Source organism: Netta rufina, assembly GCF_964035555.1.
Source record: "Netta rufina genome assembly, chromosome: 6".
NCBI classification, from domain to species: Eukaryota; Metazoa; Chordata; class Aves; order Anseriformes; family Anatidae; genus Netta; species Netta rufina.
In genome coordinates, this window is record NC_140129.1 from 38,007,985 (window position 1) to 38,031,599 (window position 23,615).

Here is a 23,615-nt window from a genome sequence, read left to right on the forward strand (position 1 = left end):
GCAAAACCCTTGGGTAAAAAAAGAAAGATGTGCCTGGAAGAATCTTCCTTTTGCTGTTACGTTCCCTGCTGGAGACATTGCCAGGGGCTGCTTGTATCCAGGAGTAGGTAGGCAGCAGGACACACACATGGGCAGAAAACACAGTCATGAGCCATAGCGGTAGCTTTTCTCCTTCTGTACCAAGATGTTTGCTGTTAGTGTCTTCATCACAGTTTCAAATAACATCTGATCAGCTTCCCTTATTAGCAGCTCTTCACTGACTTTTCTTGGGAGGGTGTCCGTGATTTGGGAGTCTGTGTTTCCAAGCTAGAAGGGGAGGGTGTGGGTGCTGTTTTCTCGGGTATTTATGAGGCATTTGCTGATTCCCATTGTGTCAAGACAGAGCGTGTGCCATTCCTGCCTAATCTGAAATTTTAAACCCAGAGCCGTAAGTGGGACCCCAGTGGGATATATATTTTCAGTGCATGGTTTGTTTCTTCCCCCAAATGCTTATGCATTTTTTGTTCCAAACTGCTGCCTGGAGAAATGTGCTTGTCACAAAACTGGTTGTGTTGCTCTAACGTATTTCTCCTCTCAACAGAATGCGATAACCTGTGCTTTATGATTACAATTTGTTCTTACTTCACCTGTCATTAATTTATTGTTTTCCTTCTGTCTAGAAATATGATAATTGCACCTGCAAGAGAGCGTATGGGCTTTCTCCTCCTGAGCTTAGTGCAGTCATTCATGAACTGTGCTCATTTTGTACCTTTTTGAGCTGTCGATATGTTGCGGTCCTTGAAAACGGTGTTTTAAGTTAAAAGTGATGTAAAGATGGGATTCTGCTCCTGCCGGTTAAATGCGTACTTACAGATCCCCTTTCAAATGGTATTTGCTTAGAAAAATTATAATTGGTGCTTTCTGATAATCAGCACCTTTGGCCTCTACTTTGTCAGCTATGTTTGCAGGGCAATTAAGAATAGAAAATAATTTTGTTGCAGCAAAACCACAGTTTAATACCTTTATATTTATTATATGTGCATTATATAATTTCAGTACATGTTCTTACTGTTTGTTCTCCAGTGAATCAAGTAGAAAGGTGTACTTCAAGGTAATTTCACTGCCTTTAATTCTCCAAGACTCCTCCTCCTGTATGTTTCCTATGCGTGACCACCCTGCCTTAAGTAAAAGACAATGAGTAATGTACTCTATACTTCAGCTGTGGTGAAGGGGTACAGAGATACCCAAACAAACTTTATTGTTCTTTCCCTCTTCCCTCATCACAAATCTACCAGTCCATCTTTCTTTTCATGCCAAGTGATGGATATGGCTAGACCAACCCAATTATTTACATTTTTTTCTTTGTACATTGTTAATTATAATCATTGCCTTTTTTTCCTTAGGAGTCCAAAATAATGCTTTAGGTAATAATTATCCAAAACCCCATTAATGGAATACAGCTGGAAAAAGAAGAGCATCACTTTCACATCTGCATTTAGAGTTTACTCTCACTTTTCACAGAGCATCATCATTCATACCTTGCGTTGATCTTTCATCCTAGTAGTTAATTTACTATTGGTCCGTGACAAAGTAAATGAAGTTGCAGTTGCTTTTAGTTTTACACTTATCAAAATATGTAATGAATGAAACCCCACTGAAAAAAATTGAAGGGAAGTACAAGTGTATAGTCCGAGAATTTCTGATGAGATGTGGCACAGCCTGGAGTATCTGAAGTAGTGGATGGCAGATTCCTTCAGATTTAAAAAGAAAAAGAAAAAAAAAAATCAAGTTTGGATGCTGAAAGCATTTTCTTTCGTGTGTGTGGGTATCAAACGCTGCTGGTTTGGACTGACCCAGCTGCTTTGTATCTTGGCTGACTGTCTCCCAGCAGGCTGCATGCTATTAATATTTTTGTTCTTTCGCATTGCAGGGGGTTCAGGACCGTCATCATCAATAGCCATAGCTGGCACCAGCCAACCTGCCATCACAAAGACAACATCTGTTCTTCAGGACGGTGTTATAGTCACTACTGCAGCTGGAAACCCACTTCAGAGCCAGCTGCCCATCGGGAGCGATTTCCCTTTCGCTGGCCACGAACACTCGCTTCATTTCCCGCAGAACAGCTCTTCAAACAACAATCTTCCACATTCTTTGAATCAAAACCTCCTCAGTTCTCTACCTATCTCTTTGCCAGTGAATCAGCAACATCTCCTAAACCAGAATCTATTAAATATACTGCAGCCTTCAGCAGGAGAAGGCAAGTCTGAGGTCAACCTCAACCCTTTAGGTTTTCTCAACCCGAATGTAAATGCTGCTTTAGCTTTTCTCTCCAGTGACGTGGACGGGCAGGTATTGCAACCTGTTCATTTTCAGCTTCTAGCAACCCTCCTCCAGAACCAAGCCCAAGCAGCTGCCATGCTTCCCCTACCATCTTTCAATCTGACCATCTCAGATTTGCTGCAACAGCAAAATAACCCTTTGCCCTCAGTAACCCAGATGACAGCCCCACCTGACCATTTGCCAAGCAATCAGTCAGAAAGCAACAGGGTTGAGACCCTTTTAAGCAACCCCCTGGGGAACCCTATACCAAGCTTTTCAGGCACTGACACTACTTCCAACCCCCTGCTCCTCCCAGCTGTCTCTGGGGCCTCAGCATTAATGGCCTTGAATCCCCAGCTGGTGGGAGGTGTCCTGAACTCTGCATCGGGCAACACCGCTAATCATCCAGAGGTTTCCATAGCCACCTCCTCCCAGGCAACCACTACCACAACCACTACATCATCAGCAGTGGCAGCACTGTCTGTCTCAACCCTGGGTGGTGGGACAGCAGTGGTGTCAATGGCAGAAACATTGCTGAACATATCTAATAATGCTGGGAATACATCTGGTCCAGCTAAACTCAACAATAACTCTGTGGTGCCACAGCTACTTAACCCTCTACTGGGGACAGGTCTGCTTGGTAAGTTCAATTTCTTCACAGATATAAAAGGAAAAAAAATAAAAGGAAGAGGGTTGGGGAGGGGGAATTTCTGATTCTAGTTTCTAAAGGTGACACTTTATCATAATTTTTGTAATAAGGCTTTTGTATGTTACAGCTTGTTTATTGAGAAAACATAACTGTTACTGCAAGACATTTTAACTACACATTCTAGTTTAATTCAATAATACTTCACACTGGTTTTGGAAATTACTTCATATTCCATTCTTAATTCTGATGCCACCTAGACCTACTGTACACGCCTTAAAATTCTCTAAGTGATTGGACTCGTTTCATTTTTCAAGTAATAAAAGCCTCGATGCATCTCTGGGATGCACTGTTTCATTTCAAGTGCATGTGGCATCACAGGGTTAGTACGAGTAGCTGTGCAGTAGATGAAAAGTGGCCAAGTGCATTTTTCCAAATGAATCAAAAGTGCCAAAACCATCAGAAAGCAGACTCCCTGTAAAGTAATACATAAAGCACTCAAAGCAAGTCCTTGCGCAAGTTCAAAGAGGAAGGTTGCCCTTTGAGCCCTTTGTTGTGTATTTGTATTTTCTCATTGCTCTGTTTTTCTTTTTTTTTTTTTTTTTTTTAACTGTGTCTTGGGTATATCTCACTAACAAGCACCTGCATCCCATAATGAATGATAAAAAGCTGTTAAATACAAGTTTTTCTCCTGTGTCTTTTGATGAACTTTACCCAGAATGTGTAATATAACCAGCACTCCTCTGATTTTTGGACCACATAAGCCAATGATTCCTCCTACAGAAGGAAGAGGGAATAATAATGGTAGAGCTGATAAGTGTTTTGCTTAATACCTCTTACCTCCCTACTAAATGGCTACCGTGAACTCAATCCTACTTGACATTTTTAATGTAAAATCGATAACCAATGACTCTGCAAATGCAAATTTTAAGAAAAACATGAACTTTGTATTAAAACAAACTTGGAAATTGATACATTTTTAAGCTTTTTTATATCACAAAGTCAGGTTCAACAGCATGCTTATTTTACTAGAACTAGAGTTTTCATGTTTGGTGAGATTTTCATATTATGGAAAATGTTCATACAATTGCATCTCTAGAATACTAAAAAACGAAAAAATGTGTGGAGTGTGGACTAACACGTTCATGATCCAAAAAGCCTTTGCTCACGTGCAGTTAGATCACATTATTTTGTCGTAGTTAATGAAAAACAAGTTTTGTTGTTTTTTTTTAAATTATTTTCTCTTTTTCTCTCTCTTTCTCCCCCTCCTCCCTCTGTTTGAAGTACTGTTTGAAGCAGTCACTCCTTGGAAACTAAGAGTAAGATTCCAAGGCAGGGATATGATAGCAGCTCACTCTGCCATACTTGGCCGTGTACCGTTCCAAAGGCAGAGACAGTCGTGTCAGAAACCTTTAGAAAGAGTCCAGATAGATGTGACGTGCAAAAGAAGCAGTGCTGAAGAAAGAAAGGAACAAAGATTAGGAGCCACATGCCTTGAGGACGATTCCGTAGAAGATTGAAGGGGAAAAGTGTTGTTTTACAGAGGCATTTGCTTAGCAGTCAGTTGAAATTTGAGTCAAGGAAAATTCCTCCTGACTGTTGAAAACTGTACTGACTTCTGTTTCCCTGTGTTTGAATTACAGGTGACATGTCATCTATAAACACTACTTTGAATAACCATCAACTGAGTCATCTCCAGTCGCTATTAAACAACAATCAGATGTTTCCTTCAAATCAGCAGCAACAGCACCTTCTCCAGGGGTATCAGAACATGCAGGGCTTTCAAGGCCAGCCCCCAATTCCTGGCCCGGCTAACAACCCAAACCCCATGGCATGTCTGTTCCAGAATTTCCAGGTAGAAAGCAAAATTAAATCAATATTCAAACAAATGTGCAACTCTAAGTAGGTAAAGTTATATCCTCCATAGTTTGGCGCTTTTTTTGTTTTTTGTTTTTTTTTTTTCTGAGTGATTAAGACAATATGATATATACAGCTGCTTGCCTCTTTCAGGAGTTTTTGGATTTTGCAAATCAGTAACATTTGTTACTGAAACTTGATACCTTCTTCCTTAGAAATTGGGTATAGTATCTTCGGAAACAGCTGTGCTCTGTGTATTGGAAAAAATCAGGCTATGTGCATTCTGATAAGTACTGCACATTTTTGGCAAAACTGTTTTCCATTCTGAAAAAAAATATCCTAAATTCCCTTTTAGACCACTCAAAGAATCAATGGTTAGAAGGAAATGTTGATACCTTTTTATAGTAATTAGAAACTTAATAAATGATTATAGGTGACTATGGCACAGATCCTTCTTATATTCCCAGTGGAATTGAATGGGAGAGGTAACTGATGCAGATTTGTATAAATTGAAGAAAGCAGGGATTAGAATGCATATGCAGTGGCAAACTGTGCAAAAAATGGTACCTTCATGCTATTCACCTAATAGTTCTTCGTAATGCAACCTGAACTGTTAAACTAGCAAACTGACAGGAAGCATAGCAACCAAAACAGGTAATAAAGCAGAGTTACAGCATGTGTATTATTATTCAGCATTACTGTGGTTGCTGCAGAGCTCAAGATGTGAAGACGGAAGCGTGCATAGCGCCAGCGAGTGCTTTTACCCTTTAAGAAGGAAAAAGAAGACGTGTCATTTTCTCAGTGTAGGCATTTCACTGCTACTGCAAAATCACAGTCCTCCAGCTGCCTGTTACCTCCCTTTGTTTTTGTATGAATTCTGGTAGCTTTATCTCAGTATTTTTTGGTTCAGTTTCTCGGTTATATAAATAGTAATGGTGAGTATTTAAAGGAGCTTTGGGAAATATTTTGCCCTTGTTTGTTACTGTTTTTTATTAAAGCACTATTATTGATGTCGTCTTCACTGCCTACGTATGTGACAGGAAATACAAAAAGCACAGTTACTTTAATCTTAAGGTTACAGTTTACTGTGGCAGCTCCTGACATTACAGCTGCAATGCAAAGGGATGCAGACATGGTTTACAAGGGACTGAAGTAAAAAGAGATCCCATGAGAGAAGCACATAAACGAAAGGGAGAAAATAGAAATGCTGGCCAATTGCAAAAGGACAGCGATGGCCTACTTTCCAGACTGAAAGAGGAACCTGTAAGGAGCCTAGAGGAACAGTTGGTTGGGAGGAAGGAAGAAAAACTGGGGGTCTGAGAAGGAATAAAAAAGAATAGTTGACGAGAAATATTGGAATACTTGATGGAGTTGGTTAGAGTTTCAGAGAAAAAAGGCGGGTGCTGTACTTCAGAAGAGGGAACCTCGGGAAAAAAAAAGAACCTGTGAAAGAGGAGATAAAAATGTAGTCTGAGCAGAACCTGCTAGGTTGTGTCATTGCATGCAAGGCATTCCTTCTGAACCATGAGGTAAAGTCGTAACAGCTGATGGCTTTACTTTCCTATCAATTTTTAACTTATTTTTTTCTATCAAGTTTATCCAGCTTTAAGCTCCATAACTGATGTATAACCAAAGTAAAATCGTTTATATACTGTAACATAACCCCTGGCCACTATCCTGATTTTCTACTGAAGCAAAGTTTTCTATTAAAGTGGAGTTTTAAGCAGAATAGCAATTTCCATCTTTTCCTCTCCCTTTTTTTTCAGGTGAGAATGCAGGAAGATGCTGCTGTCCTAAACAAAAGGATGATCACTCAGATGGGAATGGCACCAGTTCCCGAGAGCTCCAACACTATGCTTCCTCCTTTCCAAGAAACATCTTGTGATTTGCAGCAAAGAACTGAACCATCTCTTGGACAACAGGCAAAGGATAACCTCAACGTCGCTGCTCAGGGTGATACATCAGTGGACGCCATCTACAAAGCAGTTGTAGATGCTGCAAGCAAGGGAATGCAAGTAGTAATCACCACTGCCGTAAGCAGTACAACACAAATGAGTCCCATTCCAGCTTTGAGTGCCATGAGTGCCTTCACAGCCTCAATTGGTGACCCATTAAATCTTTCTAGTGCTGTCAGTGCAGTAATCCATGGAAGAAACATTGCTGTTTCTGATCACGAAGGTAGGATAAGGAACACTAGAGGAACACGAATACTGAAGAACTCAGAGCATGGTAAAAATTCAAGTGAAGGGGATGGGTATGAATATTACAAATCAACGAGTTGTAACACACCCAAAAAACAGTGGGAAGGGGAGCAAAGTCCTGTCAGTGAGATAAACAGATGGAAATGTGATGAGTTTCTAGACCACTCTGCACATATCCATAGCAGTCCTTGTCACGAAAGGCCCAATAACATCTCCACACTGCCATTATTACAAGGCGAGCAGCATCAGATACTGCTATCACAGCGAAACTGTCAAAGTGATAAAATGTTGGAGGAGAATTTCAGGTATAACAATTACAAAAGAACTATGATGAGTTTTAAGGAAAGACTGGAGAACACTGTGGAACGATGTGCACACATAAATGGAAATAGGCCTCAGCAGAACAGAGGATTTGGGGAGTTGCTGAACACTTCTAAACAAGACCTGATTCTGGAAGAGCAATCTCCAAGTTCCTCAAATAGCTTGGAAAGTTCATTAGTTAAAGACTATATCCATTACAATGGAGATTTTAATGCCAAAAGCATTAATGGGTGTGTGCCTAGCCCTTCAGATGCTAAAAGCATCAGTAGTGAAGATGACCTAAGGAATCCAGATTCCCCTTCTTCAAACGAGCTGATACATTACAGGCCGAGGACGTTTAATGTTGGCGACTTGGTCTGGGGCCAAATCAAAGGACTGACTTCATGGCCTGGAAAACTAGTAAGAGAAGAAGAAGTTCACAATTCATGTCAACAAAACGCTGAGGAGGGGAAGGTATATTTATATATATATGCACATATCTATCTCTCTTCTTATATACACGTGTACATATGCTTATACAAACCATAACGTATCAATGCTTTATCTTGGTCCTTTATTTTTTTAACTTGTCTGGTATTTTAATAGTACAAATTGCTTTTTTTCCCTCCATGCTACAGCTTGCAGAATGGAATTCATCCCCAGAATTGTTAAACTCACAGTGTGTATTTAGGTGAACTTAAAGGTGTTGTGTCCAAAGAAACTGGTATGATGTGTAAGGCATGTGGAGACTTCAAAAAGTGGTGAAAACTGCAAAAAGGAAAACTGATCTAATCAGATTGAGGAGTGTGTAATAAGTAAAATGGTGCTGACTGTCACATACAATGCTTGGGTACCTGCATTTCGCCATGAAAAGAGGTCTAGAACATCTTATAATAGTGAAGAAAGCGCTCCAATTTGCTCGTTTGTCCTAAAGTGCAGGGTTTTTAATGCTAACGGTATGTTTGTCAGAGAATGTATGATAACTATTTTAAATTCTAGTCTCCACTAAGTGTGTAACATTATATTTTTGTAGTTTTCATAAACTATTTCACATCTTCTACATGTAAATGTTTTCAAAGTGCTATTTTAAAAAACGCCAATTTTAAAAATACGTAAGTAGAAAGCCAAAACCTAGCAAAGCATCATTTTACCTTTGTCATGAAGAAGTCAAACCGCTTAAAAATTACATCTTTTTCCTATACTCCCGACTAGCAGATGACAACAGTCATAAAAATGTAAGAGTATCCATAGCAGGTTGGACCAAAGGGTTCCTTTACCCATGAAGTGCCCAAGAGCCAATGCCCAGAAATGTTGAGGGGTGCTCTGGGTCCCAGCAGTGCACAGCTCAGGGATGCCTCGATCCAGAGCTGGTATCTCCGCGTTGTACCCAGTGCTGCTCTTCCTGCACTTGGTCGTGGAGTTATCTGAGGTTGATGTGCAAACATCATTTGCTCAAACAGTCAGGTCTTTGATGAATTGGTGGTATAAATATCTGGGGCGTTGTTTGGCTGGAATGGTTTCAACCCCAGTTCAAGAGAACTTCAGTCTCTCTCTCAAGGCTTCTTCCTTGATCTCCGTAGCCTCAGTGGTTTCAGGGAGCTCCCGTTCGAGTACTCTGAACAGAAGTATTTACTTTGGAGAAGTCACCGTGCTTTAATAACAGCACTTGCATGCTGAAGAGCTCGTTCCTTATAAAGATTAGCTTCCCAAGGTACATATCACTTTTAAAACTGTAGGCAAATGAGTAACAAACAGTAAAGGATTAAACTGGAAAAATCAGGAGGTGAATAATGTCAAGGTCCCATCTGACTTATGAACACGGTGCTTGTACTGCATACGTCTTCCAAGCATGTATTTGTGTTAACTTCACAAATTTAATTGCAAACCCATATTTATAAGATTGTTCTGATACATTTTAAGAGTTTTTTTTTTTAACTTTTTAAAGAGGTGATTTTTTTCATTTGCATTCCACAGCAATTGTTTTAAACTTTACTCCCAGTTTGTGTTTACCAGAACGTGTGGTTGCTTTTGTGCAAACCCCCTTTCTTTATTTCTGTCTCTTTTGTACAATATCTAAACACAATGTGTAACATCACGTTTAATGGCATAGATTTTATTGTATACTGAAGCACAAACAACAGGAAAGCAACCTACGGATCCCTTCTCGACCAAGGAACTGCTCCGGATGCAGTACTGCCGAGGCAGCAGGAGAGACTTCCAAGTTCTTCGTCAGGAAGTCCCGTGTAACAGATCCCCTCCCTTCAGAAGGCTGTCCCATTTCATGGTTGTTCTATACATGAATTTACATATTTATATATTTATTTATATATTTATATGTGTGTGTGGCTGATGCTCACCACCAAGCAGTACAGAGCGAGTGACCTTTCAGAGGTCAGGATTTCAGGCTGAATTATGTGATGCTGGGAAATGGGAACGAGGTGAGAAGCAGTTTGAAACCGTGCACGGGCTGTATCACAGTGGTGTTTCTAGCCTAAAGCAGGCAGGAACTGGCGTGCACAGTGGCAGGCTGTGCACCTGGTCAAACGTTCCTGTAACGTGTCGCACAGCCACGTCCTTCAGGTGTTTGGACAGCCTGGTCTGCAATAGAAAGGAAAACCAAAAATCCTTGAAAACCAAAAGGTCTCCAGAAAGCCTGCACTCCAGAAAATCCCCAAAGGTTGTAATCCATGAGCAGCAGTTCTGGAAACTTGATTTTCTGAGGAGCTTTCTTAGAACATCTTGTGACATATTTGTATAATCAGATGTTAACTTCCTACGTGTAACATCGCTTCAGCTGTGATCTGGTATTTCACTGTACCTTGTATGCTCTCTGTTCACTGTATCGCACATTAATTTGGTGTTTATTTCCATTAAGAATTTGGGTGTTAAATGCAGTAATACTTCTATGTGTCGAGCAGCTGGCACGGCACGTTGGTGAGAGCTGCCTTCGGTAGCCAGCCCCCGGGGCAGCAGGAGCAGCAGCTCCACCTGTCTGTGCTTCTGAGCCGGCTCCTGTCTCACTGGGAAGGTGCTGCTGATTTCTCTGGGGGGAAATTTTGCTTTTTGCTGCAATAGATTTATGTAAAACGGCATAAAAGCAGAATTTGGGCACCTTGTTTTGTAGTTGCAGTAATTATCCGGCAGTTCCTGCCAGGCAGCCGTGCTAGCAGTCAGCCTCCTGTCTGTGGTAGCACAAGTTGATTTCTTTCAGATTTTACACCTAATTAGTACTTGATGCTAAAAAAATTACAATAGGAAAACCAGTTTTTGCTGTTTCATGATAATTTGGCTTCTGGATGTTTTTTTTTTTTTGTAGAGTGGCATAAAACACTGCACTCTTACCAAGCCTGTATAAATAATTGCTTGAGGAAACTGAGCTCCTCTCGTCCTAGAGATAAGAATAGGTGTGGTTTATCAGAGTCCTGAAAATCCAGTCTGTGTGTATCACTGTTGTAAGGGGGTTTTGTAAATGAGGGGATATGATACGATTAATCCCAACCTATTGTTATACTTGCTCCCAATTCCATGTTACTTTAACTTGGCACTACTTCAAACAAGTGCTAGCAGGTTTGGGTTTCTTGGCTGCTCTACCATCACACAATTCCTGTAATGAAGATATTGATCCTTTTTATAACATAAGTCACTTGTTACCCAAATGTGGTACTGTTTGCAAAAGTAGTTTACCCTGTAACTTTCCTTTGCACCTGAGGGCAGACACGTGCAACACTCTGCAAAAGTTTGTTCCTCCTTTGTATGGATGCAGTGCCAGTGGAGTGCTCCCGGCAGCATCGCCACAAAGCAAAGGTTCAGCTTTAAAGAATTGGGATGATTACGTTTCTACCATTAAATTCTGCTCAGTTTGAAAAATGTAAGCTTTTTCTGTAGCAGTTTTCAGAGGCACTGTAGGCTGTGGGTTTGAGTGTTAGCGTATCGCAGATGGGGAAGCTGCATCCACTGCTACGGCCGGGCCCTTCGCCTCATGCAGCTCCTGTGCCTCCTCTGTGCATCCTTCACAGCTCTGCAGCTTCTCAGTCGATTGCATTTCACCTGTATACATTTGTATTATTACAAAATCTGATTGGGAAAGGAATTGTGTGAAGTGTTCGCAGCCTGGCATTACCAGTGCGCGTAGTTCGAAGGGAGCGGTGCTGCAGCCTGTAGCAGAATTGCATATTTTCCATGAAAGCAGAAACCTTGCCTCCCTGCGTGCAGATTTCAGCAGTAATGACTCGTCTCTTAAGTTCCTGAAGCTGCAGTAGTTCCCAACTTCGTTCTCAGATGCAGGAGTTCAAGATGTGAAATTTGGTCTAACCGTGTGTTTGTTACATTTGGCATTGTGTCGAGGGATTTTGACAACCTGCCTGTTGCTCATTAACTTCAGATCGTCACGTCCAAAAATCAGTTTTGTTGTGAATATAAATTATTTATTCATCGAAAGGTTGGCTTTAGTTGGAAGTTGCATTCGAATTTATTTTTAGGATTGTGTGTAGGCACGCTTAATAAATTTGTATTTACGGATTTAATTTTCTTTGTGTCAAAATACAAGCTGTACTTTTTAATGAAACAAATGCTGTATAAGGTTCTTGTTAGCTTATGCAAATAAGGCAAGCAAAACATAACGCTACTGACAAAAATGGAATTTATCAGGTCATTTTCTTGAAAGTGATGTATTTTTAACGTATTTTTGTGGTTTTACAAGCAGAAACGACTGTGAACCAAATCAAAATAATATGCAGAGTTAAGTGGGATATTGTATTGTGAAGGCAGAGGATAGGATCCTACAGATGATATAATCATTGCCTCTGTGTTTGTGGTGTTTGCTCTGGCACTAACTGGTGGTGCCCGTGATCAGGTGCTGTGGTCTACGGACAGCTCGCTTAAAACATTGCAATTCTGGGTGATCTCAAGAGAACCGAAATTTCCAGTGAAAGTACTCCAAGGACCAGCTCGGCAGCCCTGTTCAGCACGTGCTCACATTCGGTCCTGACTCAGCAGATCACTAAAACTTGTGCTTAGCAATAAATAAATGAATTAAAAAAAAATAAAAGCCCTTTCTGAGGATGGATAAATTAGCTGGTTAAAGCAAGCAGTAGCTGAAAGTCGTAATTTCCTACTGCATAAGTCGGGTGTGTTCCTCCTGCCCTCTCCCACCCCAATCTTTGTAAGGTCTTTGAGCTCCTCGGAGCCAGGACGGGGTTTGGCCGTGCCATCAGCAGCGCTGCCGAGCTGGGGCCGTACGTACTGCGGGCAGAAGGCGAGGTGATGTTAAACGTGTTGGTGTCGATGGCACCTGTAAAAGCTGCAGGATGTGTGTCAGGCACCTCGCTGTGCCACGTAGTCTCAGAGACATCCCATATATTGGTGAAATGGGAGTACGGGATGCGAGACAACAGCATTTACCTCAATAATACAAAAAAAAACGGGTTCTAAAATACTGTTTTCCTTCTGTTTTTGTATTGCTGTTAATGGTGTGGATATGTAGAGAAATTACAGCGTGTGGATATGTGTATGAGGGGGTGTGTGGAGCTATACCTTCATTTCTTTGCTGGGAAGGTCGGTGTCTTGCGGATGCGCTGAAAATTCGGCTCCTTAATAATGCATGTCTAGTACAGTAAAAGCGGTGTTTGATAATTGCAGGTCTGGGTAATGTGGTTTGGTGTTCATACCTTCACTCAGGTGGAGCCAGAGAAGTTGAAGACACTAACAGAAGGTCTAGAAGCTTACAACCGCGCCAGGAAAAGGAACAGAAAGTAAGTGAGCGCTCCTTCACGATGAATAATGTTGTTCTGTTGCTTCCAGAGCCTCCCGTTTTGGGGACCCTGGCGGATCTGCCAAACAGAAAAGTTAATTTTCTGAACTCCTTGTGTTGGTTATGGTAATCACCCGAGATCTTTGATATCTGCATTTTTATTGCATCTTCTGATATTTACAGTAGCCTTTGTAAAATGTCAGCCTGCTTGTTTGAGCTTTCATGTGTGGGATTCTAATTTACGGCAAAAAAAAAAAGTTATTACATCAAAACTCTTCTGGCCAAATGCGCTTTTTAACACGATCTGCCCTTCTTATCTCTCCCCTCTCCCTCTGTCAGCTGCAGCTGCAGGCAGAGCACAGGTTTATTCTGACTAATTTTATTTCCCATTGCCAAGAAGCTTTGCAGCCCTCGTGAAGTCTGGCTGTGGGTATCCAGACAGCGGCTCGGTGCCGGGCTTCCCTCACACCCTCTGTGCTGCCTGGTGTTACCGAGCCTTTTAGCCTTCATTTACCAAGGTGCAGGGATGGAAAGCCTGTGAGACACTGAGCAGTAGGACGTGAAACAGAAAGCAGAGACAAAACGAGGCTGGCGTGAGGAGAAATCAAACCTTGATGGCTGTAAAAGGGCAGCAGAGCAGAGGTGGTGCTGTGCTCGGGATCGCTCTGGGGCGCTGCTGTGTGCTTGCTCCTGCACTGAGAAGGCACTGAGCTGGGTGAGCGTCCTGCCCGCTCACACCGCTCGTCCTCAGCGCAGGAAACACGGGCTGAAGGGAATTAAATAATTATTTGTCTCCAGCTCCATTTAAGGTGTCGGCTTTTCCTCTATTTACACGTCACGCAGCGCTTACCAGAAATAGTTTTCATGCCACTGAGACAATGCCACGGTATTTTTTTTTTCACCATCCCCAAGTGCTGGAGCTGAAGGGTGAGCAGGGCTCGGGGCAGCCGGCTGCTGGCTCTGCTCCCCGACACAGTGAGTGCCGCGAGGAGGTGACAGCTGATCTGAAGGGCTGCTGAGGCTGGAAGGGGCAATACAGTTAAAGAAAACCTCCCAATTTCTGACTTGCAGTTGTATATTTGGCAGCCCAGGGGTTTAGACCTGCACGGAGCCCTGTGCCCTTTCTTGTGGCACTGCTGGTTCTGGGTTGGGGCTTGTGCATAGCGAAACAGCTCCAGTCTGGGGCCCCTGGGTGCCCCTGGCCCTAGGGTTCCTTTACAGCCCTTACAGGTTTTTGCCCAATTTCTCCCTGTCTGTGTCTCGTATTTCAAGTGGTTTGCTCCTTTGTTGTGGACCTGAGGGTAGCCCCTTCCCTTTTACCTGTGGTTTGTTCCCAGTTTATCTGAAGCAGCTCTTATCTCCTGATGGTCTTCTCCGTGATACGTGGCCTTGTGGCATCCTGTTGCACAAGGGTCCAAAACTTTGGAGGATTAAGCATTAGATATAATAGTTATACATGGAATACAGCTCCTCTTAGTTTCCATTGCCACACGGATAAGTGTGCCACTGACGCAGCAGCACTGACATCGCGTTGGGCACTTCTGTGATACAACGATGCAGGTGAAGAGGTTGAGGAGAAATTAGTTTTAGGAGCATGGGCCAACACTGCAGAGGTTCGGTGTCTTGAGCAGAGCAAGGTTAGCATCCAGACCCTCAAAATGGGTCAGCGACGTCCCTCCTGCTGGCTCTGCAGGGCATGGGTGTGCTCGCACGGCCTCACAGCACGAGCAGTGGCTGCACGCCAGCTCTGGGACCTGCCCGCTGCAGGACGGAGCTCGGGGACTTCCAAAAATTTGGCTCAGCTCACGGTCGTGCTTTGTTTGGAGGATACAGATGGGAGAAATTGCAGTGGGCTCCAGCAGGACGGATTAAAGGAATGCTGCTGGCACAAAGGTTGTCCTCTGCTCCTGGGGGAAGGAGTTTAAATCTGCCTCCAAAGCTGTTGGCCACGAGAGGATTTCGGAGAAGCGATGTGCTGCTCTTTAACAGGAGAAAGAAACCACTCCTAGAGTCTTTTAAATGGAGTTTGGCAGAAGTTGTGGCATTTGCAGGTCGGTTTGCATCACACATCACACCTGACATGAGTTTATCCGGTGCCAGGGTCTCTGCTTCGTTGCCGCAGTGGCTCGGCTGCAGTAGCTGGTGTTTGGGCGATGGGCACTGCTGAAACTTTGACTCACTCAGGGGCAGGTCCTCGTCTTCACGGTGGAATGCAGCTAGTGGAAAAAAAGCATCGGTGTCTTAAGACTACAATTCATACCTTCAGCTCTGTTTGTAATACTTCCAAATGGCTCTTAACTAATAGCAAAAATTTCCTAAGCACCTAGTAAGGGTGGAAGTGACCTCAAGGGGTCATCCTACCCAAAGGCAAGGCATGAAGGAAGAAAAACATCGGGGAGAAATCTGCGTGCTGTGTAATACTGCCTTTGATTATCTTAATTGCTAGGGCTGTTTCATTATGACAGTGACAATCACCATAAATTAAGTCACATCAATCATCGCTGCTTTTGCTGTGCTTTCTATTGTGCTTACGGAGTAAAAATTTCCATCTCCAGCGAAAAGCCAAACCTCTGTTCTTCCAACACAGCAGCAGGGAAACCACCGTGCCGTATCCGAGCCTGCCAGTTTGTTAGAAGTGGTTGCTGCTGAGATGCTACCAAATATTCCATTAATTTCATCCTGAACATCATCCCAAATGCAGTTCTGTTACAGCAGAAAGTCCAACTCACGAAGTCAGTACAGGATTTTTAAATGAACAGTTTAAAAATGGGCAGTGTCCTCCGGGAGCCATCAGACGTCCCGCACGCTCCTGGTGCGGGCACATCTGGCCTGCCCCTGGTGCCACTGACAGCAAACGAAGCTTCTCAGTGCTATTTGGAATTAACTTCAATTAATTTAAGATTGAATTTTAGGCAAATGGTGTTAAAAATCAGCTCAGGTTGGGTTTCCTAACGTTGCTTAATTTTTAGTCAGCCAACCAAAATAGGAGATTGGTCAGGAGCAGGGGACAAATCCAATAAAGACGCGTGAGGTTGCTGCCAGAGCATCGTGGTGATGAAATAACTTCAGTAACTTGTGATCCGAGAGCTGCTTCTCAATGACATCCAAATCAGCGTCGTTATCAGTCCTTAATACAGCTGCAGTACAGGTGGAGCCATCACGGTGCCTTTCTAGAGGTGATGATGCCACTAAGCAATATCCTGCTTGGCATTTATATCTCAGGGCATCGTCACTGGTCTGGGTTGCATCACGTAAACTTGGTTTTGTGAGCAGCCGAGCTCAGTTGATTCAGAAACCCGTGTGGACGTGGCCAGCTTTGTATCAGAATCTGTATTTCAGATTATTTTATAATTTCTCCGGTTGGTTTAAACCTAACCAGGATACATCATTCTAAAATTCCTTTACCCCTGTTTGAACAAATTTGCTCAAAGCCTTGGGTAAGCGAGCACAGCTCTGCGTAGCAGGACGAGTCCTGCTGTGCTCCATCCCAGCTGACACAGCGATCCTTCTCCCTTTGCTAAACGGGAAGATTTATTTAGGAAGCATCTCCTTCCTTGAAGGACAGGCCCAGTGCTGTAACAACCTGGGAGGCTCTCTGGATGCTCAAATGTGTCTGATGAATGAATGCATTTGTTATTAATTGTAAGTGTTTTTCTGCTGCTAAGTTACTGACTACATTAATTTCTTCTTCCTAGAAGTGGAAAGCTAAATAACCATTTAGAAGCTGCTATACACGAGGCCATGAGTGAACTAGACAAAATGTCTGGGAATGTAAGTTTCTTTTCACATCAGCAATAATTTCATCTGCTCTCTCTGTTTGTGCATGTGTCAGTCGGAGGCTGGGATTGTCAATTTGGGTTCCTTTCCATAACTTTCGTTTGTGTTTTCTTAAGTAATGGGGAATTTTCAATATTTTTCTTGCCTGACAAACTGTTTGCAAATGTCTAGTTATTCTGAAAAATGGGGAAAAGATGCATCATTTTAGCTGCATTGCCAATTATGTGTATTTTTAAAAGACCTGGGCATACTTTACACATGCAGCCTGATGTTACCTTGATCAGTCCCCGTCCGGCTCACATTCCAGGGGTTTTCTCTGGCAGGGGACACAAAATCAGGCTCATTTGTTGAAACCACCTTTAAAAGCATCATTTGTTTGGGTATCAAACCCTTTGAATAAAGTTTTCCTCAGGTGACATGATAGATACTGTCCTGAAAGGTAAGTGAAGGAGGGTGTTCCTGCTAGCGAGTGTAACAGTGAAAATATTTTTAAAAGAGCACTGCTGTGTCAGCCCAGGATCTTTCTAAAGTAACATCTCTTTATATAATGTTCTTATCTTTGCATTTACATCTGTAATTCCTTTATAACATGCAAACAAGTGTGTCACTGTGCATACAACCTCCCGTCTCTTATCACTGGTAATTCTGCCAATTATTAATTATGAAGCACTTGACTACGTAAATCTTTTTCTCCTGATATGTGATGCCCAGTCCTAAAGATGCGGGTACACACGCATGTTTAGAGGGATGAGCACGACTTAGGGGAGCTGCTGGAGCACAGGAAAGGAAATCTGAACAGATCTGCAGGCTGAAGGCTGGTTTCAGAGCCACCAAGACACCCTAAATAAGTTACTCAGTTGCCATAAGTAATAACAAACCAAAATCTTTTGCTTAAAGTTGTGAATGGATTAAATAAGATGGAGTTTTGATTTGAAACGTCTTCCTCTTGATGGGAAGGCAAAGGACGGCAGGACCTGGCTGTTGCAAGTGCCCGCGGGATGTGTAGGGCACACACATCTTCTGTGCCGCTTGCAGCACCCCTTAGACCTCTGGGCCGGCCCCTGCTGCTGGTGCCAGCCCCGTTCCCTCCTGCACAAACACAGCAGTGCTCAAACCTCGCTGCGATTCTATTTTAACTCAAATAGATTGTGGCTCAGGGGAACCTGCTCTAACAGGACTTGCTCATCTGGTAGTTCTGTAACACGGGCAAGCTGCTCCACCAGCCCGTGTGTCAGTACGCCACCTTGATTTATATTGTAATTATCTGGGCCCAAAATTCATAATCAGGGTTTGTTTCCTTGAAAATTACGATTCTTAGAAGCAGTCGCAGGGAATCAGCACTTCCCTTTTTAGCGACTCGCTGTTTTTTCAGCTGCTGCTGTTCAGTCATCAGCTACATCTTTAAATGAAAAGCATGTGCAAGCGCGCTAACGAGCTTAAATCATCATTTCTGCTGGAAAGAGCCAATAAATAAGTAGGAAACGTTAGCGGGCTGCAGGAATTCAAGAAGGAGCCCGGGCAGCGATGCAGCACGGTGCTGCGGGCTTTGTGGCTGCGCTGCTGGGGCCGGGAGCGGCGCTGAGCTGCCGGCTGCCGACAGATGGTGGTGGCACTCCGTGCCCGGCACACCTCGCCTGCCGCTCGCGCTGGGAAACTCCTGTGCTCAGAGCCACCTAGCACCAAACTCAAATTCAAAACGTTGCTTTAACACCGAGCTGGAAGCAGAGCTGGCTAATCGCAGCTTGTCCTTAATGAGGCTGCCGCAGACCTGAATTCGGGTCCTCTGATCTTTTTCCACCTTAGCAGTGTTTCCTCACCGTATACTTGCTACTTTATCACTAATGTCAAAATGCTTCATACAGATTTGTTTCGTGGAATTGGGCATAATTGCTGCTTGGGGCTGAGCTCCTCGTTAGGCAGTCGGTGCCGTTCTGCAGTGTTGGACAGCTCTCCAGCTCCCCTTTCCTTCGGGCTGTGTAAATGGGAAATCCTGAGAACGGTTTTGTGGGGCAGCCTAGCAGCATCCCAAGCAATCCCGTAACTCGTTGATTTGTGGCCGGGTGCTTTGAGCAATGTCCTTTGCTAACTTGTGAATATACTTGTTTTTAGGTCCACCAAATCCCACAGGGAGACAGACAAGTGAAGCCTCCAAAACCCAAGAGGAGGAAGATCTCTAGATAACATTGAATGTCTTTGTTACTGGTCCAGTACTTATCAAAACGAACATGCACATAAGTCTATATGTAGGTATTGGTATAGACGTGGTTATATCAATATTTATATGAAGACAGATAGACACCACCGCAGGGTGCTACGTGGAGTAGTGGTACAATATTTTTGATGAGTAGGAGGGATAGCAGTTGCTGGATAAACCAATCAAAGCTCTTGAAAGGTTACAGTAACAATGTCAGATGATTACTGATTTTTTTTTTCTATAATACTAAAATTGTGATTATAAGAAATAGTCCAAATGTTTCTGAGAAATTTTCATTGTGTATATAGATAATACAGAATTTCATGGTGATATCTGAAATGTAAATATTGTACAATATTGTCATGTACAAGCGTACCTAATGCACACTTTATCTTTTATTGTACAAAAAAAAATAGTGTACAAAATTCTTTGGTTTCTATTGAGTACACATACAAGAGACTACCAGTGTAAAGTGATAAATAAAAATACAGCCTAAATGCTTTTATATGATAATGTAAAAGATGCTGTTTTTGTATTTAACAGCAGAGAGAAGGCATGATTATGTAATACCTTAATTATGACATACACTTCACGCCACTGAGTGTTCATTTATACTGTCTGTTTGGAATGAACCTTGCCTGGAAGTACTGTACTCCATTCAGGTCTCTGTAGGAGAGTGCAACCTTGCAGATTCCTAACGGGACGTGGGATCACAGCTCTAATCAATAACTCAAAGGCTGCAACCATCGGTTGCGTTTTTATTTACTTAACTTTTAAAGTAGAGTGCTGTAGATTTTATTAAAAAGAAAAAAAAAAAAGTAGATGAACTACTTTAGTCAGCCATTTCTGTAGTTAAAGTTTCATAGCCACCTGATAAACTAAAACAGTTCCTGTCCCCAGTAACTCTGACCCCTCAAAACCCCTAGATTTATGAGCTTAAATTATCTAACGTCATTAACCATCGCGTTTAATTTGGATGGGGCAGAGGCCCTGCTTAATGATGTGATCAGTGCCGAGTGCGGTTTGGTTTTGCAGTAGAACGACAGGGCACGCTCCGCAGCGTTCAGAAAAGTGATTCCAGATCCATCTCACAGTATTGAAACAAAAAATCAAGGGTGGCTTACAAAACTATTAGCAACAGTAATTTTTATCAGTATTATGTAACATATCAGATTTATTTTATTTAAAAAGAATTATTTATACCATTAACAGATTCTTATATATATTAATGTGGCTGAAATGTGCAGGTTAAATCTATTAACCAAATTATTTATGTTATATTAAGTGAGAAATGTGAAACATATGTAGAAAAAATTAATACACTACAGATTTAAAAGTCTAAAGCTATGAGCCATTATAAAATTAACGAACGGAAGTGTAGCACAACATTATTTCCATTTTAGTTTTTGTTTTTTTTTTTTTTCTTTTTGTTTTTCAACGTGGATGGCGGCGATGGTGATGGAAGCCATGGCATCCTCTGTCCTCGAGGCTTCCCGAAATAATTCACCATTCCCGGTCCCCGGGTGGAGTCCTTAACCCCCCTCTCCTCGCCCGGGCCCGCCACCTACCTCAGGTCGCCTTTCTCCCTGAGCTCCCGAATCTCACTCCCGAGCCACGGACGGGCAGCGCTCGGCGCCCCGTGAAGCCGCTGGCAGTGCCGGGAGCACGGCCGCCCCTCTGCCCGAGCCCCCCACGTCTCCGCAGAGTGCCAGGACCGAGGCCGGCTGCCCCCGAGGACCGCGGGCCCACAGGCTGCCCCAGCCTGGGCTCTGGCGTGCCGGGGCACGAAGCGCTCCCTCCGGGCTCCGCGCTTCCTCACGTCCCGCAGAGCAGCTCCCAGTCCTTCCCCAGCCCGAGGGATCGCAATAGCTACACTGGCTACAGGGGCCTGGAGGCAGCAGCCCTTCCTTCCTTCCTTCCTTCCTTCCTCTCTTCCTTCCGCGGGGTAGGTTCATTTGTCGTGTGTGCAACGCCACGGTCCTACACGCAGACTCATGTGGAGTGATTCTTTTGTGTAGCGTAGCTGGCATCTTTCTGTCACGAGTTGCCGTGTTTGTTCTGTTGGAAGCGTCGATGTTGTCCCTGCTCCACGCCCGCCTGCTTCTCCGCTGTTTGTCCACACCTGTGCGTTTAACCAGAGACACGGGGGTGCGTGCGAGGGTGCGTGCGTGTGCGCCTGGCTAGGTCAGGTTATTGCCCCCTTTGCTTTCTGTCCCGGAGCGGAGTTTGTACCGACCAACCCTTCTTTTGGCATTTTACCGAATTAGGTTTGTACTTTCTCACCGATGTATACTTTACATCAGTAGGCTATGTAAAGTATTTTTGTGCACTTGGTTTCATTGGTTAATAATGGCATTGATGTGGGTGCTAGGAGTAGTTTGTTTCAGTCCATACAATTTTTTTTTTTTCTCTTTTAGAGTTTTTATGGTTTCATGTAAGCAGTTAATGTAAATATTGTGAGCATTACAGGTCATGCAGTGTTGTAACATTTTAAAAAATGTTGCACCTACTTTACGATTAAAAAACTGGTCACTCATACTTGAATTTTGCCCTTAGAGCCATTTCTTTCTCTTTGCATTAAAGCATAATATACTTTTTTGATGGAGGCCCAACCCTTCTTTCTACCTTATTATTTTTTGTTTAATAAATCTATATTTTTTCTAATAGAAGACTTAAAATGAAAATTTAAAAAAAAAAAAAATACTTTTTGCCTACTTTCTAATTTAAGAGAGAATTCCTATATTTAAAAGGTGGAAAAAAAATACTCCATTGTGGAAAGTGGAACAACGCTTTTCTTTGTCATTAACATGGCGCAATCACCCCGAGCTGAACTGGCTGAGCACAGCGAGCCCACAAAGTCGATCAGGATCTCGGTAGCTTAGGGCACTACGTGGTTCTTTGAGGATGTAAAGTGTTGCATATTCTTGTCTATTTATTTATTTATTTATTATGCTTTCTTTTGCTAAGTGGGTGACAATGTGGTTGAGTCATTCGGATGACATTCAAATTAAAGAAAATATTCCTCTTTCTATTATGGTGCATTTTGTGAACACCATAAAAATATTTTCATTTATTCCGATGGATTTTCTTCATATTTTCACTTCTTAAAGAGAACGTTTTGCTGGTATCAGCTGCAAAAACATTATCCACGGAGGAAAGAAAAAAGAAAAAAAAGAAAAAAAAAAAACAACCCACCTCTGATGTCCCAGGTCTATCATACTCACAGTCTAAGGTTTTAGGGGTTAGAAAGAACTTCAAGGTGTTTCCTAAATCAGGTTTCTAAGTAATGTGATATCCTTTTGGAGTCCCTGAATTTGCTGGTATAGAGTTGTTAGAGGGCTCGTGGTGGACTGAATTACCTTAGGACTGCTACCTTTCTTAGCTACAGTTTGTATTTTGCTATGTAGGGTTGTAATGTGAGAATTCCAGAAGAGCAGTAGCATTAAAAGTGCTTTTCTATTTTTTAAAAAAACCCATTCTAGTCTTACTAAGAATTAGAAATTTTTTTATTATCAGTTTTGTAATTTTTGATAAAGTTGTCAATATTATGATTAAATCACCAGAAAAAAAAGTTCCTGTGATGTTCTCTTCGGGGCAGGGACTATGTCTCCTGTGTATTTGTAAGCTGCCTAGCACAACGGGGTGCCCGGTCTTAAACGGGGCCACGGGCACCGCTATCAAATTAAATAGCAAACAACAAGGTCAAAGTTGATTGAGATGTGCGAAAGCCAAGAGAATTCACAGTTAAGGCTAAAATCCGGTTACCTGTCCTTAGTTTGTGTCCTCCACGAATGCAGTGGCATCCCGGGCAGCCTCTGGCAGGTAAGTCGAGGAAGCTGACGGCTGGGGAAGCTTTGCTCACGAAACCAGCAGGCTCTGATCCACCTCCAACGCCAGCGCCCCGTAGCCCGGCCTCCAGCTCCCTGGCTCTGCTCTTTGTACCGGCACCAACTGAGCAACGCCGCGTCCACGTGCCAGAGGTGCCTGGAAGTGTCACTGTTAACCCCCCGCTGCTTTCAGCTCGGTGCGAATTTACACAACCCAAGCCACTCAGATAATTTAGCTCAAAATCTGCTGCAAGCTCGATTCGAACCTAGGGCAGACGAGCTCCAGAAAAACACGTCCAGGCTTCCAGAAGAGCCTTCTGTGGCTGCTGCGGTTCCTCCAAGCACGCACTGCACGGCCGGGGACGGGAGGTGAACAGCCACAGAGGGGGGAGCCCTCACTTGTGTACTTCGTGTGGTCCTGCTCGTGCAGAGTCAGCAGGAGCCGTTTGTTGGCAACCCGTAGCGTGCTGCTGCAAAGTGCTGCACGAGCACACGTCCCCAAAAGGTCCCGCCAGCCTCGTGCAGCGCTGCGTGCAGGTGGGCAGAGTGGAGGAAACCCCCCTGAAGTGGAACAGCAACGCATCGCATTTGCTTTGCACTTGGGAGCAAGTTGGGCCTCCCTAGCTCACTTCACTCCCTGCCAGGGTTTGATGTTTCTGTGGTGGCTGTGGATGCTCAAAAGAAATTCTTGTTGTGGCTTTAAAAAATCAGAGAGTTGATTTGGCTCAAAACAGCCTCCACAAAGCACGTTCCGGAGAGATTCCAT

The 23,615-nt window shown here is 43.2% G+C and overlaps 1 protein-coding gene across 10 annotated transcripts in view; it reads left to right on the forward strand.

Moving 5' to 3' along the window:
- The window catches only part of MBD5 (methyl-CpG binding domain protein 5), a 129,107-nt gene extending 106,068 nt beyond the window's left edge, over positions 1–23,039 (forward strand). For 6 of the 10 annotated variants that reach the window (XM_084289458.1, XM_084289461.1, XM_084289462.1 and 3 more), the window contains 6 exons: positions 1,910–2,938; positions 4,588–4,799; positions 6,568–7,776; positions 12,940–13,052; positions 16,747–16,822; positions 18,938–23,038. In XM_084289458.1, the coding sequence (XP_084145584.1) occupies positions 1,910–2,938; positions 4,588–4,799; positions 6,568–7,776; positions 12,940–13,052; positions 16,747–16,822; positions 18,938–19,009 (2,711 nt within the window). In that variant the 3' untranslated portion in view covers positions 19,010–23,038. Of the gene's footprint in view, positions 1–1,909; positions 2,939–4,587; positions 4,800–6,567; positions 7,777–12,939; positions 13,053–16,746; positions 16,823–18,937 lie in introns of all 10 variants that reach the window. The other 4 variants (XM_084289465.1, XM_084289467.1, XM_084289459.1 and 1 more) reach the window with 4 other exon arrangements.
- Positions 23,040–23,615: the final 576 nt, after the last annotated feature.